The sequence below is a fragment of the Syngnathus floridae genome, chromosome 1, assembly GCF_059516105.1.
Source record: "Syngnathus floridae isolate MCC-2025c chromosome 1, RoL_Sflo_1.0, whole genome shotgun sequence".
Lineage (NCBI taxonomy): Eukaryota > Metazoa > Chordata > Actinopteri > Syngnathiformes > Syngnathidae > Syngnathus > Syngnathus floridae.
This window is the reverse complement of record NC_142413.1, coordinates 7,705,061-7,723,670: the sequence shown is the minus strand read 5'-3', so window position 1 is coordinate 7,723,670 and position 18,610 is coordinate 7,705,061. Positions and strand designations below refer to the sequence as shown.

Sequence of the window (18,610 nt, the reverse complement as noted above, 5' to 3'; positions counted from 1 at the left end):
GTGGGGGTGGGGGTAATATTTAAAGTGCACATGCCATATGTACTTCTCATAACAGAAAATTCTTGGAACCGTCCCAAGAACTGTCTGTATTCCTACCACAATTGCACTGGCTCCCAAAGTAGCATGTGCATGTTGGTCTTTGAGAAGTCATTATTTATCTTGAATCAATAAAAATACATGAGGAAGATCGAACACACAAAATACTATACATTATTGACTGTTTTTCTTTTCAAAATATGTGTGGAGTAAAACTATATGTTCCCTTTTCAAATGTGATCATTCAAATGTGTTAATTGATTGAAGACATGCTATTAGTACAATTTGAAAACACCTACAGTTACTAAGTTGAGGCAAACTGTTATGTTGAATTTACTCATTTTTCTTCATCACGTGCTTTTGTGATTTTTTTATTTATTTAAATCATTAGATCATTTATTATATATAAGTAGCTGTATTGTCTACTTTAAAACATATCTGGAATCAGATGATTTTATCTCAGAGAATCTGTGCTAACCACTACGTCACAATGTTGCCCATGTATTAAGAAAAACATACAAAATTCGAAAATTTTAACCAATGACCATTGTCATCAAATACTGAAAAATTTTACGTGCAAATCGTGGTAGTTTTGTTCCTTGAAACAAAGAATAATCATTCTGAAAATGATTACAAAGTGATTCTACCGCACTCACTCGCTGAGACACTCAGAGCTTGACTAACTAACGAATGGCTCCCTCTGGTGTCCAAAGGTAGAACTGAAGTAATTGACTCTCCACACCCCGACTACCAGCAATCGGCAAAAAGGGTTCCATTTCAACTTCCAAGCATAGGGGTTGTCTTAATGTGTTAAAATTACTAAAATGACTGATCCAATTTGAACGCTAATCCAAGATCAAGCGATCCACTCACTGAGAAATCCAGACAGCATTCCAAAAACAGTTGGGATGTATATCAAATAAATGTCAAATAACACAATTTTAGGCAAATGTTTTTGGGTCAAGTGAGGAATTTGGGTTAAACAAGGTTATTGTGTAAAAACAATTTGGAGTTTGTTTGTATTTTTGTACAAAATGACCTTTGGGGTTATTTTATGCAACATTTGGGTCAAATTCTTGATTCCGTCTTGACCCAAACTGTTATATATATATATTTTTTTTTTTTTTTTGACCAACCGTTTTTTTTGCGTGTATAATATGTCCTGCAAACATTGTCTTTATTTTACTCCAACTTCACTACACAGCCAAAGTGTCAAAAATGGCGACCAGCTTTAGGCCATCCAAATCCAATCTTCAGCCTATTTTGCTGCGTCAACATTAACCCAATCTGCTCAAAATCTACAGCAACCCAACAAGTCGGTTAGGAAACAAGCATGAAAATTTTCTGTACAATTTCTGGGCAATTACCACTCACATTTGCAACTAAGAACAATTAAGAGTCGGACCCAACATGCAAGTTTTTGCTATGTTTAAGGAGGCCAAAGTATCCGGAGGAACCCCATTCTAAAATGTAAATTCACACAGTGAGGTCAAAGTCGAGATTCAAATCCTCAACTTGAAAACCACTAAATCCACCATGCTGCCTAAATCGCACAGTGTCCCATTAAGCAACCAATATTTGATTCATTTCACAGAGGTTTATTTATGCTCAATCTGTAAAAATTAAGAGCCAAGTATACCTTAAAAGGAGTATTGACCTAGAAAAGCTACGCACGTTGGGCGTGAAACACAATAAACGTAAACACAAAGTTTAACCAGCCACAATGAGCCACAGATTCACATTTCAGCACCAAGGACAGCGCACACACATTTCGAAAGACACTCCGATTTGCAGCGCTAAAAATACAACACTAAAAAACATAATCAAGGATGCTAAAAATATACACCCCGCAGCCTACCTGAGACTGTTTTTCTTAAAGGGAAACTCATGGTCTGAAGACTTGTGGCGGATTGCAGTCGGCAGGCGTCGTTGGAGCAGTAAAGTTGGAGCGGGCAGCCGACAACAACTATCAGAAGATGCGCGTGAGAAAGGAGCGAGCGTCGGTCGAGGCGTGGCCACCGACGGGAAGATCATTATAGGACATTAAGCGACATTAGGACTTAAAGGCTCATTAAACATTCATTTGGGGGGCTGATGCGGGCGTGTGTGCGCGGGCACGGGCGGGGTGTTCAGGTTGAAAGTGGTCGAAAAATGGACACTTTTTGTCATGCGGGGGAGCAGACAAGACTTTGCTCTCACGTTACACAGACACTGTAAAGTGATCCGATAATGCGCCGACTAAACCGGTTATTGTGGGCCTTTCCACTCTGGACCGAACAAATATCGACGCAATCGAGTGAGACAACAATAGGGCGGCGTGTACCTTCCTCAAAGAGCGTTTACAAGGACATTTATCTCCTCTGGCAAAGCTGCAATGAGGACCTAACAAAATGCAGCCTGCTTCTGTAAACTTTGACAAATTGATGACAAGCAACCATTACACTACAATCCATCATGTGCCGTACTGGCTTTATTGCATCCCATAAAAGTACTTATTTGTAGTTATAATCGTCACTTTGATTTTTTCTATTTATAGACTTATAAACGTGACAAAAACTTTTAAATTTTCAGATTTTTTTTTTAAGATTCATGCGCATTGGGTTGAGGATTTGACCTAGTAATTCACGATTTTGATCCAACAAGGGGTCTGCGAATACTGCAAATAGGTTGATTGTATTCTGGTTATCCCTGTCTGTGTTGCAGGTTGTCATGTTTTTGCTTTGCCAATCTCCCAGGCGAGTGGGGATGGGCGGGGCTTCCTTGCATACACTAGCTGACAATAACAACCAGCTCGGTTAACTATAGCGCCGGAGAAGCTGAAGGATGATGCTAGATTATTGCATTACCATTTGTCATTTCTTGCTTCCTATGCTTAGTTATGTTTGCGTCTGGCTTGGTTACGAGCTGTGCTTTAATGTGGGTGTTTTGATAGCTTTTGTTACTTTCTATCTTTCTGTTGTTGCAATATTTTAGTTTAGATTTGTACTGTCACACCTATTTGGGTTCGGGTTTGTTGGGGGAGCAGGCATTTATTACTTATTAAATGGGTTCCTCAATTTGTCTTGATATGTGAGGTTTTATGCTTGCATTTGTGTTACTTTGCTTTATTTATGCTCTCCTGTTCTGTCAAAGCGCTTCATGTTCATGTATTTAAGATGGTACATTATCATCATTATTATTATTATTATTATTATCCTTCTCGCCGAGCCATTTGCCGCTGTCACCGACAGTTTTTATAGCTTAACCCTTGTGACCACTAGATGGCAGAAGACAACTGTCTACCCAGAGTTCATCTTGCAGCGAGCACACTGGCCACTTTATATAGGTTTTCTTTTCTTTGATTAAATTTTAACAGGACTTATTCTCATTCGGGAGACGTTGTGAATGTGACATTGGTACACCAAAGACTGGTCGCCACTCAGGGCACACTTGAGATTCACACCGATGAACAATTACGAAAGCATTCAATGAAGCTGTCGTGCAGGATTACGGCAATGAAGTGAACTTTACGACTAATTAATTGCAAGTAGACATCAGGCCAAAATCTATCCCTGAAAGAAAGAAATTCTACTGCCAAAGAAACGAGACTGTTTCCGCAATTATTTGCTCTGCGTGTTTTTCAATCCATCAAAACACCAAAAGCTTTGCCTTCTCTCGTTCTTGCTGCAAGCTCTGTTTTGAAATAAGCTATATTTGTCTCGTTTGAATTCTCTACTACAAACAGCCAGACCGACGCGTCTTCATCTTCAGGTTGTCTGCCATAAAATAAATAAATACAAAACATGGGCTCAGCTGTCACATAAAGTCAAACGGTCAAGCCTGAAAACTATTCATTTAAATGCAAATATTATTAGAAGAGAGACAGTCAGGAAGGAGTGATGACCACTCATAGTGACATTTCTGGAGGTCATCATTTCAATCAATACACTCACAGACTGCTCTGTGTTTGCGTAAATTCCTAAGAATTACGGTCCATCTGCTGTAAGAGTCTGGACTTAACTTAAACTAGAACATTCCTCACTTCTACATACAGTGGTGATTTAACACCAAGATGCCACAATATGGCAGCAAAGTACTACTTTTATCTAAACAAAGGTCCCCAACTCGCCTCAACATGGTTCTTTGAGACAAAGATACCACAAGATGGCGTCAAATCATACCTTTTGGCCAGATGTTGCTTCTGCACTTGATTCAACATAGTACCAATATGATACAAGATCACAGCAAAGTGCTACTTTTGTCTAAAAGAAGCTCCTCAATTGACCATAACACGGACCCTTTGTTCCACAATGGTGCCTTGCCCTTCTTGAGTGTTTCCAAATTATTGTGGTATTTAAATTTCAACTGAAATATTTATTGTACACTGCTGCTTTTTCATGAATCAAAAATATACAGGTTTTTTTGCTTTCATTTTGCGGGTCATTTTATTGCTGTTTTCTCCTTAAAATTTTCCCGATTTTTTGCTGGGATTCATCCCAATTTTAATCTTACAATTTTATTTTTTGCTTTCTGGCACTACATATTTGCCTTGGTTATGAATGGTGCTCCAAAGATAAAGCTGCCTTGCCTTAAATATTCACCTTAGTTGGCCTCCGATGTCAAACCTGCTGTTTGAACGGGCCAACATTCCAAGTCAACCTAACGTGAAGGACAACACACCGGCTCCAAGCACGCTGTAGACTGTGGTTCCGCTTCCGTGTGCTTACAGGTGCAAGACAAGATGCTGCACCGCTGTGCGCTACCGTGTGATACGCGTTACCATGGAGACTGCACATGCATAAGAGGGTGTGAGCGACACGGGCGGAGGGGCGAGGGAACATAACGTTGGAAGGATGGGGGTTGGGTATTACCATGGAGAGCGCCAGTCACTTAAGGTTCCAGTGGAGGAGACGGGTGGCGGGGACTGTTATACACACTCAAGCTGACTGGGAGGTTCCTAGTAATCATGTCAACGCATGACCCGAAAACACACAAGAGCAGCAAGGTTACATAAAAAAAGTAGTAACTGCGTTTTGTATATTAAACACATGACACATGAGTGAGTAATTTTATGCCCATCTCTTCTGCATATATTTTGCTAGCGCCACTGAAGAAAAAGAAAAAAAAAAAACTTAAAATGAACATGAACTAAGATTTATGTATACATAGTGAATTTATTCACTTTAACGGACCATATCTCCTTCATTAGTCAATGTTTTTGTGCCACAGGGCAAAGCCATATCTAATGCAAAAAATATTGCTTTGGCACCATCTTCTGGCAACAAGCATCCATGTTGAAGTGTGGGGAGGAGCATCGTTTTGTCAAGCCATAGCCTTGTCTAACTAAAAAAGTGCTTTGCTGCCCTTTTGTGGCATTAAAAGGGGTGTGCTTCAATTAGACAGACAGACAGACAGACAGACAGACTGCAGCTAATTAGGGACCAACAGAATTTATGGCATCCGTCACGTAACTTCTAAACTTTAGTTCAGCGCTGACTTCAAAGTGCTCATGATCAGGACTGCTCGCTTTTTTTCCCCTCCGGCACAAAAACAACCAAAATATTTTTCACAGATCATCAATGGAGGCTAAATATGGCAGCGAGACAAAGAGCTGGCTGGAGCGGTTTCAGGATGCATGGCCGCTGCCAGACATTTGTTTTCAGCGAGTTTGCCTCATCATCGCACAAATTGTGGAAGAGGTATGAAATAAATAGCAGTCTGGACCATTACTGACCACAAGCAAGGCAAACGCAATCACATCTATCCACATGAACGAGATATATGACATTGTTCATGCGTGGGGCAATTTGCTGACCTTGCATTCATGGACAGAGATCTACTTTATTAATCCCATGAGGGAAATTAAGGGATTGACGCAATAGGTAATGGGTGCCCGGAGGTTTTGTGGGTGACTGACTGATAGTTTCTGCTGGCATGCTCCCAGTACAATCGTGAGACAGATTAATTAAAGCACGCACGCACGCACGCGCACACACACACACACACACACACACACACACACACAGCCAATATAGTTGTAGTGTAAAATAGTAAATTCGCTTACCTAGCTATAGACTGCATATACGTAAACTACACTGAGGGATGGATCCATAAAATGTTTGTGCACATGCAGGCAATTGGACAACAGGCACAATCGAAACACACACAGTCTACCTTCCAAAAAGAACACACTAAATGAGTGTTGTCAGAAGCGTGTCCATTCTGGCTCTTGCCAGCAGCACAACAGGAGCTAGCTGGAGGAGGGACATCAATAGCAAGAGATGGTCACTTGCCAAAAAGTGAGCAATCAAAAGTGTGAATTATAGCTGGTGAGTCAAAAAGAGGGCCTTTGGCAAAGCCGGGTAGAAGAATTGAAAAGATAGTTGAAATAGCCCAGTCACTTTCATTCCTTTTTTCTCCTTCTGTTAATTGCTAAGAAACGGGCTCTCGGCTCGGCACAGTAAACGGGACAAAACGATAAAATGAAGGAATCTGAGGGGGCTGCTGTCAAAGAGGCTGTCAGAATGCTTGTATTAATAAAACGGTGCTAATTTTACCTCAGTAATGGCCCAAAAATACAGCGAGTGAGATGACGCTGACCTATATGTGTTCCACTATTGTGCTACATCACAGAGAAGATAAAAGATATCATCTCAGACGCAAACCTGGTGTAAATGTTATACTTAGGGCTCAATACACCAAGGGATGCGCGATTTGCTGGTGTTTGTAGACTATTTTTGAGAACTTTTTAAACTCTATCAAGCTTTTTTTTCAGCAAATCATACCTGACACGTCCCAAATAGGAAAATAATAAAAATACATATATTGCACTAAGAGACGTGCCTTGTATGATTTTCGTTCGGTGACCAAACGACTTGTACTTCTCAAATCATCTTTCCCAATTTGAATGAATGGAAACGTCCTTAAACTGTCCCAGCCTCGACCCTACCCCAAAAAATTTAAATCTGTTTTTTAAATAAAAATGTAGCACACTGTTAAAACATATATTGACAGTTAAATCATCGTGCATCTAGAATAATTCATTGCGGCTCCTTCTGGTGTGCGTGACTAGGCTGCCACAGGGCAAACATAATTTTTTTTTATCAATAATGCAAACTTGGCAGTGATGTTTACAACTTTTCTCAGTGGATTGTCTCACTGATAAGATCTTTATTTTCACTTCATGAGGACTTTGAATGCTGAGGTTAATGAACAAAATGTTCACCCTGTCATCAACAGCAAATCTTCCTAAAAAGTGCGGGAACATAACCATATGCTTTTTAACAGCATATCCTCCACGTAATACAATTAATATGAAGTTCAGCACATAAAAGAATCAACTTTTTAGTGACACCTCCTGGTGATATTATCATCCCGTCATGCTTGCTGATGACGTCAGCCTGGAGAGCAATCAATAGAAGCGTAATGGTGATGGATGACGCAAGATGAGTGTTTGGGAGGAGCAGTGCAGCACTGATAGAGAACCATCCAGAGCGGAGGAATGAAAAGTAGGGCAAAACGCAGCAGTGAGGCAAAAGTGGGTCTCTGTCTGCACATAGTGTGAAACGCCGCTAAAAAAACACAGTCAGGCCTCAGATTGGCGATATTGCAGCGCGGGCTTAAATCCCAACACATTGTTCCAATCTAATCCCTTTGTCTACGTTACACGGCGATGGGATCTTAACAAGCCGCCTGCGGCGAGATGCTGGAAAAGCAGGTCATTTTGAGGCCAACTAGTATGTTGAGCACACAAGGCAAATGTTCCGTACTCAAACGGTACCAGTGATGAGTGCAAACTGGATGTGATGTTGTTGGACACGTTGTGAGGACCTGCGTGCAAGCAGAAAGAGCGAGAGGCCGCTGCGGATGGTGACATCAGTAATCCGCTCTCACGCAGCATCTTAATCGACTGCGCTAACGGTTAAATAGGAACAAACCCCGTTTAATGCTTCCTTCGGTCCCGCTCTGCTAATGATGTCATCAAATAGCGAGAAAGACAAGCCAAATGATCCGATGGTACAAGAGTGCATTATTACTATTTAGTTAGTTTCTCAACGTGATAGTGTGTGTTGTATTTTGCCTCATTCACAAGTCTTTTTTTTCTCATCTTCACATCTGCTGCTCAGCTAACCCTAAACCACTCAATGCAATCCTCGCTTTGTCTTTCGCTCACGCTGGTGTCCATTTGCATGCATGGGAGAATCCAACCCACCCCATCAGAAAACACCACCACTTTATTTTGCCACGAGCAACAATTCTGAAAACCTAGTCAAGAACACAGAGCACTTTTGAAAAATTTAACGAGGGTTACAAAATCCAAGGAATTTCAATGGCTGTCAATTACATGCTGATTTTTGTGATTTGCAGGCCGGTTGCTGTCCCTTGCAGATAGCAAATTTCCTCTGTATAGATCTAACTTGTTATAACATCATTCACCACTAGATGGCAGGCATGGTTAATTGCTTTTGCACCTGGTCTTACTATACTGCTTTATACTACAATGTGAACGTACAATATGCTGTATTTGAAATGCGATGTTTGTCATGCAGCTGGTTAGGACGTATATGATGCTATGTGGGGCCCCCAGTAACACTGACGAAAATTTGTGCCCGCCCCCCTCATTCCTGAACCAATCTTCTTGCGCTGCATGCAGAGGTCTCCGTGGCAATGGCACAGATACTACAGTAGTCTCTTTAGTACCATTCAGTCTAGCGTAATTATTAAGGCTGTTATTTTAGTCGACGTGTTGTTGCCTTACAAGAAGAAAGCTCCGCAAGCACAATGTAGGATTACAATCAAATACGTGTCCTCCGCTGGGGCCTTCATAACAGTAGGCTCCATATCTTTGTTTGACCAGAGGGGGAGTAATTACACGATGTCGCCTGTTCCCTCCGGGCCCCTCCCATCTAAAGCCAGCTCCGTAAATGGTTCGGGGTAACGATCTGCGGGTAAAGCGAGTTACTGCTGTGTATATTTACAAACTCACGGTACCTCGTAGGGCAGGGATGTCAAACTCGTTTTTATCGTGGGTTGCATCGTAGTCATAATTGTGAGGGCCATTATGACTGTCAATGCCTTATATGATTTACAGTACACAACAAACTAATGATAACTAGTTTTGAAATCACAGACTAGTAAAAACTGTTCAAATATTTAAAAAATACGAATGCACAACTTGTATTTGCGGGCCACATAAAATGATGTGGCGGGCCGCCTTGTGTTTGACACCTATGTCATAGGGTAAGAAAAAGAAAACGGGGAAGTTCCTGGATCTCCAGGCTTGACCTGCGATCTGCACCGTCATCGTGCTGGGTCAAAGAGATTAGGACGTAATCAGCAACACGCTGGCATTCAAGAGCAGATTAGAGATGCTGGTTTTGTGATAATGATGATGAGGAAGAGGATGATGAGGATGATTTGCATGCAAACATCGGCACGCCCAGTTGGCGCATTACATCACATTCCTCGCAAACACGCAACAGAAGCCCACCGGATCACACGTGTCCATGCACGCCCGGGAGCCTATTGGGTGGCATTTCCATGATTACACTGAAGAGCCTCTGTTTCTCATCAAAACCCGCATGTTGCCCTTTTCCCTTCACATTATTAGCACATGACAGAATCCTACGCTAACAGTTTATATTAATATTCCTGCCGGAGAATATGTGTGCAAACACAAGCAAAAAAAGTGCGAGTTTTAAAAAACAGTTTACGTCGGTCGACATGACAGGCTGTGATTAGATGTGTGATTAAAGTGGTCCAACTTTAGTCATTTTTAAGTTAGGGGCCGAAATGAATAAGGACACACACAAGGTTTTAATTTAGAACCACACAGGGCACTCAGTTATTGCACTCAGTATTTTTTCTTGATTTATCAGTGTAACACTGGCCCAATTCCAATTTCCAAGATGGCAAGAAACATCCCAGAGAGGGACAGAGATTAACAGAAAACTCATAAATTAAATATTATTAAATATATACATATTTAATATATTAAATATTAACTTGGCTGCAATGTCATTTCTATGTTACTATAAGTGGATTTTTAATCACCTTTTGCGAAATATTGATTTGACAAATGTTTGGATTTAGCCCACTATTGCATTCAACTTTTTCATTGGTATCTCAGCTATCTTTCTAGCGAATACAGTCAAAACACTATTAGCATTTGTTTTTCTTTCATGCAAACCAGGGTTGAATCTATAAAATCAATCTACTGCGAAATAACAACAAAAAACATCGGTAGCCATATCTCACTGGCACAAATATATCGGCACCTCGAAAGTCAAACAATCTGGGATTTAGAATACATATTTGCAGTTTAGCATTTGCAAATTCATCTATTTGGATATTTTTCAGGGAAATTTGGCTTTAACTCTAGCTCGATCGTTTACCTGCCGGTTGAAGCCAAGCTGTGTCAGGGTTTCTATGTTGTGGACCTGCATTTGACCCCTCTGGCAATTTTAAATGATTAGCATGTCAACTTTACCCAACAAAAGCGGCAGAATATTCCGCTGGGACTTGGCGTCACGGGTGAAGGGCACGTCACGCGACCCAAATGAGTATCTCGCATCGGGGCTCATTTGCCAAACACCCGCGGAGGCAAATAGCGTAGCGCTGCGGGCCTGGGTGAAGCTCGCCGCATGCGACACGCAGCCGGTTGGCAGACTCGCCACTTGAAGAATGAGCCTTTCATTAACACTATGCAGTATTTATATCTAACCTCTCCATTGTCTTGGCGCAGGCATTTAAAATGACCTTGATCACAGCGGGCTCTTAATGATGCTGTGAAAGGGAATGAATATTTGACAAGACCACTCCACGTGAGCTTTGTTGGAGTATTTTCACTCGTAAAGTTATTGAAGCAGCTAATTTACAGGACACATCAAGCGTCTTTGTACATCATCTTTATGGGATCATAAATCGCTTGTTTGCTTCTGTTATTCCCTACGAAGCTACAAGAGTATAGAAGGGAAAATAGATTCTCCCACAGATCACTTGAGTCGACAGAATTGGCAAAAGCAAGCGTGGAACACCCTGGATACGCTCCAGACAATTAAGCACCATTATCAAGCAAGTAAACAAACAATCAGTGTCAAGGCCAGCACGTTAAAAGGAAATGGACCGAAGTTGCAGGCAGATCGCTATGGACTGATGAACCCGACATTAAGACTCGCTTGCCAAATTCAAATGAGGCTCATTACAAAAGCTGAGATATCAATGGTCAAAATAATATCATTGGTGACTTGTAATACAACTTCAAATATGAATTGGAACTTTGTATATTTCTCCTTGAGTCTTTAAATAAAGCTGAGTCGTGATTTTCAAGGATGTGATCAAATTGTCAAATTTTCCATTTTTACTGGCTTTTTTAAATATAGATTTGGAACAAGACGTCTGAATTTTTAATGTCTAAAAACTTAGGTAACCTTCAACATGATGAAAAAGGCCCGAGTAAGCTTTGAGATGGTCCCCTAAAAAGGTCAGAGTAGCGCTGCCAGACTGCAGATTGACACTTTTCTGCCAAGCTAGCCGAGTTTCTCCAGGCCCCAAATCACATTAACGCGCACATTATTTATTCATCAATACGTAGACTTTGACAAACAAGAGTCAGCGCTGAGAGACAAAGGTCAACGGCAAAACGAAGCAAGTTATTATGCGCCTGTCCTAAGTTCCGAAGCCCGCGGTTGCCATGCGGGACCGGATCCGACAGTCCTGCAGCAGCCGTGGGAAATGAATAGAGATGGGCCTCACTTGCGGCGTACGACTGCTTACATTCTCGCGGCTGAGTGAGCAGCCAATGAGCTATTTTTCTCGGTACGGATGAGACTAATTGCTGTGGACTGCGAACTGAAAACGAAGCAGAGCATGTGCTTAACTACATTCGGCCTTTAGGGAAAATAACATAGCTTTGATTTAGATTAACAAAATAATAATAAAAACAAGTTTAGCACTCACTTGAGTCACTTGATTTAATATTATAAGATTCTGACGATTATGTAAAAATTGCTATTTTGAAAGAATACTGGCAAGGATAAGTCTGGGAGAAAAACTTCACTTCAAAACTATTTATTTTTTTTCTATTCAGAATATGGTCTGCCATGTGTCTGTACCGTGCACATCAAACAATCACAAAGACAGAGCAAAACGCTAGCCAAATTTTAAATTAGAATTGAATTTTTAATTTGGCGAATGTGTTGTTTAGCTAAAAAAATTAGTGTGGTGGGGTAAAAGATCAAGAATATATATATATATTTTTTTTCAAACATACGCTATAGCTTACACAAATACCAGTTCCACAGGGCTGTGTACTCTGACCAATGAGGATTGAATTTTTAATCAAATTGGCAAAAGATTAGGGCTACTAAGTACAGCCATGGTTGGAGATCACCATTTAAAACGAATGACCTTATAGAAAGAGCATGGCAGGCTTGTTCCTAGCTTGCAGTGTTTGACGGTGGGAACTACTCATCCCATATGCTTCCGTGTTTACACGTCAATGTGGATATTTGTCGAACTATAAATCACAGAGCTGGCACATTGAAACACAAAGTCTCTCAGTCTCCTGCATTATGAATGCGCTATTTACACAAATCTGCCCCCTCAGGCGTGCTGTTTTGTTTCAGATGTGGAGAGACGGCGCATCGTAAAAGAGTGATATGCACCAATTCTCGAAGAAAGCTGAAGAATCCAGAGGTGCTGAAGATAAAACTCAAGAGAATGATGCAGAGAGCTGATTGATCGCAGGGGAGTCTGGTTGACTCTCAGATTTGTGTCCCTGCGTTTCCTTGCAGCTTCGATGCTGCTGTGACTCATCTGTGGCGCCACAGGTTCAAACCTGATTCACTCATTCGGGCACCATAATGGAAGCACAGAGTCGAGCAACCGTAATAGCTCTTGGATCCAATTGCCTCCTGCAGGGAAACTTGATTACGCAAACTCCAAATCAGTACACCCTGTATCTGTTTTTTCCGATGATATAGTTTCAAGTATGACTTGATTTTTGCCACAGTCACTTACTTGAAACTTAAAAGTTCAGCTTTTCAGTATATCTGCAGCTACATCTCCAAAACAGTAGTTGGCAGCGTGATTTTACCAAAATTGGTAAATTATAGCAAGTGTGACAATTCATTGACAAGGAACTTACATCTGAACGGGCATATAAAAGGACGGGTGGAATTTGAAAGTGGAAATGCAAAAATGGATTGAGCAAACTAACATAGATTTTGGTTGCAACACACTAAAAGCGTTAATATAAACAAATGTGTTAATTGCATCTTAAAGGGTATATTTGATGATTGACATGGATACGGAACATCTAGATAAACATGATGGCAGTCAGAGAAGCCCTTTACTTCCTGATCGTAAAACAGCCACACGTTGGTATCTGTGACTGGTATCGGCTGCCATTGCAACAACCCGCTACGTTGAAATATTGTCCCGATACATCTATCGGTATTTGCCCACCCATGCTCCAAAACATCATTTTCACAGCAAACCACATTTTGTTTTGCCCCCATCTGTTTTCACTTAAAAATGGTGTCACCCTGCAGGCTCTCTGCAAGGAATCATCAGCTAAACATTGACATACACGCATATTTGAAAACAAACACACTAGGAAGAGAACAGCAGTTTCTCTCTACAAAATGGGGCAGGAATTAGAGTCTGGAGGAGAGTGAGCTATCAGTTCATACAGAATACGAGAGAGAGGTTGGTGGTGGGAAGAGGGGGAGGGAGCAGGACGTATACGGGCGAGGGGGGAGCATCAGCAAATTAAAACAAGGAGGGGGTGCGAACAAACCTTCGGGCTCAGCGTTCTCTTTGTGGACGGCTTGCTTCAGCGGGCAGCAGAAGATTTCGTGACACTTAGCACGAAACGGGGACCCTTTACTCCTTATATCCGCAGAGTGGATGGAGTCCTGCCGTAACATAATGTACTCCTGGGTACCTGGGGCGGCATCATCCTGGACTGCGGCAGTGCCATAACAGAATGAACTGAAGTTAGAAAACTCACCACACACATAGAAAGAAAAACAAAACAACAACAACAGAAAATTTACTGGAAAAAAAAAAACACAGGCTAAGAAAAAGTTCAACCAATGCAGTTTTAAATAAAACAATGCAGAGGTTATTGATCGACCCCAGCTTGCCTTCATTTTAATATTTGAGCAGATCTTTCAAGGACTACAGGAGGCCAGCCATTGGTTCTCTGGCAGCTAACCTAAAAATTGAAACCTGCTCGTCAGCAGGTGCCTTTGTTGATGGGCAAGTTTTTATTTCATTTCCACAGGCTTGGGCACCACTTTTAGTTTGCTGCACGGACCCACTGCCTGGGGATTTTAGCAAAGTATCCTTGCTAATGCCAATGGCAAAACGCATGATCGCTAATGCTTCAAATTTAGGATGTCTCTTTTTTAACTATTTGAGTTGTGTTAATTCTCATGTCATGGCACTTCCTAAGGGATGTTTTGTCAGATATGGTCATTTCCAATTTCACCTGTATGCATCAATAATATTTATTGTTTACATCAAAATCTACTTTTGACCAATTGAAATCAATTAAAAAAATACTTTTATATAGTGGATTGAATCTTACAAGAAATGGGATCTCCCCTGCAGCAGTATTCAAAATGTCACACTGAGAATACATTAAAAAAATATATATTTTGGGAGTTGTTTAACAACCCAACTGGAATTTGGAGAGTTTAAAATAAAGAAGTAATAGATATTTTATATTGGTGATAAAACTTGTTAGTTAAGAACTTTAGGCAGTAAAATAATCTAAAATGTCCGGACGTGGATCCTAGAAAGATAGTAAATTCAATCAAGGCCTGACAGTTTATAAAATAAAAAATAAAAAGAATAAAAAAAGCACATCTAAAATGAAGGGACATAAACAGCAAAATATCTGACTTGAATGTTCATGTTACGGCAGGCATTGGTAACAGGGCTGCAGCAAAAGTTGCAACAAGCTGCAAGGCAAGCGTGCAAACTGCAAGGTCAAGTCATTAGTAAGTCGCTAGTTCTCCCCACTTGGACTTCCACACGCATCCCATTCGCAAGCAGGCAGGCAGGTGTGAAAGCATGCACGGGACCCCCAGGTCACACCAGGCAACGATGTCATGCTCACCCCGACTGATGCTAAGCTCTTATTGTACACGCAACATATATGAACCTATGTGTCTAATCCTCTCCAGGGATGCTGTGAAAAGCCCTGCATGCTTGTGTGTGTGCGTGTGTGTGTTACATCTGTCCTCTTGTGGGCACAGGCCCAGCTTGGCGCCAATCACTGACCCATTTTTGAGCTGTTGGTGGATTAGCAACTAACAAAATCAGGGCAAATAAATGTGGTCTTCTCTTTCTCTAATGGGTTTAAGTGGGCCTCCCTCTGAATGGAAATGACCACTGAGGAACCAAAGAGTCACCATAACCAACAACAATGCCACAGTTCACCTCTATTTACAACATGTATGAATAAGGCATTTATTTTCGTACTTGAAAGACTGAAAGAGTGCCTTGTGATACAAATGATGCAATTTACGTTCCCCCCCATGATACGAGCAGACAAGCAGCGTTTGGTCAGAACAATTCTTCAAAAATGAAGCTTCGTCTTGTTTATTGTGCCTCCCACTTGAGGGTTTCTTTCCTAAAACAAAGCCGGCTACAGATATGGAAATTTACTTGCTTGGATATGGACATTTACTTACTCAATTACACAAAGGTAGATATATTCTTTATCCTCTGCAAAGAAAGCAAAATGTAAATGAGAAATGATCGTCTCCACATAGACGGCCACTGAAGACAGCCTCTGTTGTTGTGTTTGTTTTATATATCTCGTGCTTTGGATCTAATGAAGGCACCTAAGAAAAAGTGCAAGGTAAGACTAATAACATTTTTGAAAAAATAATCTCTTTCTCCTTATAAATAAAAATATGTATTTGTCAAAAATTATAAACTTAATTATTGTTGGTTCCATCAGTAACAGCATGCAGAGAATTTCTGCTACTTTATCAGAAATAAAATCCCAACAACTTTACATGTAATACTTTTGATCTTTTTAGGCAAACTACAAAATAATTGAGTTTAAATCACAGCAAGGCACGCATAAAAAAAAAAAGAACGCCCAATTAAGAGCAACCCAGGCACAAAATTTACTTGCGCTCCCATCATTAATAATGATGTCAAAAAATGTCTGACAGCTAATTTCAGAAAGAAAGAAGTCCCTAATAAAATCTCAAGTCCTTGCCACAGTGAGAGGAGACCAGTCGATGCTCAACATCAGCATCCTTTATGGGAACACCGCATAAAACATTCACCGACAGAAGACGATAATCAGGGTTGCACAGGCGGAAACATTTCATCACTTAATCCATTGCACAATAAAGCATCTGCATCTCCTGTTCCTCATACAGGCTTCTTAACCACCTAAAATAACAATTCTGCACAGGCAGAAGGTCAAAACAAAGCGAGACTACAAAACTTGAATGGAGCTGAGGAAGGACTGAGAATGTTCCATAGTTTCTCCTCCATGTATTTGACCCCATTCAGCTCCAACTGAGTTGCTGGCAGCCGGGAGGTCCGCAGCCATCCATCAAGGTGAACTAATTCTCACACATCTCACAAATTGATCGGGAAAAAAAAAACTCAAATGCAATCTTTCTAGAAACAAGGAACACGCTACCACCACGTCCATAAAGAGCTCAGTAGACATTCAGAATCAAACTCCCTGGTGGACGATTGCTTTAATCTCATTAGCTTGAATTGCAATAGACAACGGAAGTCAATTAGAAAGGTTCCTGGACAAATGTGTGCGTGGACAGAAATCCGCAGCTGGAATTGCACTCATGCATCTTGTTACATGAAATGGGAAATGGGCAAAACACGAGTCTGTACGGACTGCTCGATACAATATGGTTAAAGTGACAACCATGATTTATTAAGAAGACTGAAATGTACAGTTAAGTTAATAAAAAGGTTTTATGGCGGCGGACAACTTGGAGGTCAGCCAACATCTTCTACCTTAACTGTGTTTCATTGCAACCTTGCATTTCTCTCTCGTATCTAGATCCTCATTTAGCTCCGCTTCTCCCATTCTGGTTGCCAGGTGAGTTGGAGCCTCCAGTTTTGGGTTAAGAAGACTCACACATACCTCCACGGTGAGGCATTCCGAGCACAGCCTACCAAGAAGAAGGTGGTGGAGAGTTTCTCAGTTGGTGTCAGATTATATTGGGGTCCCCTCAAGAGCTGGACAAAGTGGCTGGGGAAAGTGAAGTCTCATTTTTATTGCCTAGGTTGTTTTTAGAACAAGTGGGTGACATCTTCCTCAAGTTGTATGAGTTCTCAGAGTTAAAATGACAAGCTGTGTAATCTGGAAGGGGATTTGAAAAGAACCAAAAGAGGTGGCTCAGGCATCAGGTTTAGAATGCCTCCTGGACACCGTCACATTGAGGTAATCCGGGCACAACTCATCAGCAGAAGGCGGGGAAGAGCCAGGACAAGTTGGAGAGTCTCTCAGCTGGACTGGAGACATCTCCAGATCCCTTCAGAAAAACTGGATGAAGCGGCTGGGGAAAGTGAAATCCATGCTTTCTTGCTAAGGTTGATTTCCCCTGCGACCAGAACAAGCAAACTCCAGACAGGAAGGTCTGAGCCAGGATTCAAATCCACACTCACTGATGGCAATGCAAACATGGACGCTCCAATCTCGCTGCCCATCTCGATTCTTGAATCCCCAAACGCAAGTCTCATCAAATCAAGCTTAAGTCCAGCTTGTCTGCACGGACGCATGTGATGAAGTAGGCTCAAACAAGATGGAGGGTGGCGGCCATCAATTACAGCCCGTCTCCTTCATCTTTTGCCACAGCCTTGATGAAGAGCACATATTGCGATTGATGGATGACGTTGGAGTGCCCGCCATCTCACTCTCCATCAGCACAAGCGCTCTGGAGTGAGCCGTCACCAGGGTTCATTATAGTCGATGATCTACCGGCACCCGTGTTGCTCCTCTGGACCTTCAGCAGACTGCAAAACACATCCTTGCACCTCTGACAGAAATAAATCGCTCTTTAAGGGTGAGCTGAGTCCAAATAGAAGAAGCAGAGCTGAGTTATATGTCACTTGGCTTACTGGCTCATTTATTCAAACCTCCCATGTTTGACAGAGAAGGCCTCTCCTAGTTTTATTTATTGCCATAGTAGCTCTGATGTGATGGGTGCGAGCAATATTGACGACATGGAGTATAAAGCAAGTGATATGCAATAACCATCCTGCGCCTCCTTGTCCAAGAACGCTTGATTGTGTGTAGACAAGGTGTTGCGTAACGGGCCAGCGAAAGTTCAAACCTGTCTTATCTTCAAGTGGAGTTCAAGGACGTGTCTTATCAAGTGGAGCCCCACCGGCGCCACGGGAATGCCTTTCAATTTATGACGTGCAATCTGCTCAATTTACCCAAGTCATGGCTTCTAAGCAGCGGGAACGCATCCGTCAAGCGCTTGACAAATAGAACTCGCCAAAATAAAATGACAATGCTTGTGCGGTTTACCTAAGTAGGAGAATCAAGTATGCTGGTTTTGGCGGAGTGAGGCTCCTCGTGAGA

General features: G+C 41.5%; 1 protein-coding gene across 2 annotated transcripts in view; it reads right to left on the bottom strand.

Annotated features, from left to right (window-relative positions):
* fgf13a (fibroblast growth factor 13a) overlaps positions 1–18,610 on the bottom strand; it is a 57,999-nt gene that overhangs the window by 15,930 nt on the left and 23,459 nt on the right. Inside the window, exon 3 of one of the 2 annotated variants that reach the window (XM_088382446.1) lies at positions 13,817–13,984. The exons of the other annotated variant lie outside the window; for it this stretch is intronic. Within the exon in view, the coding sequence (XP_088238572.1) occupies positions 13,817–13,984 (168 nt within the window). The remainder of the gene's footprint in view (positions 1–13,816; positions 13,985–18,610) is intronic. 2 annotated transcript variants of the gene reach the window in all.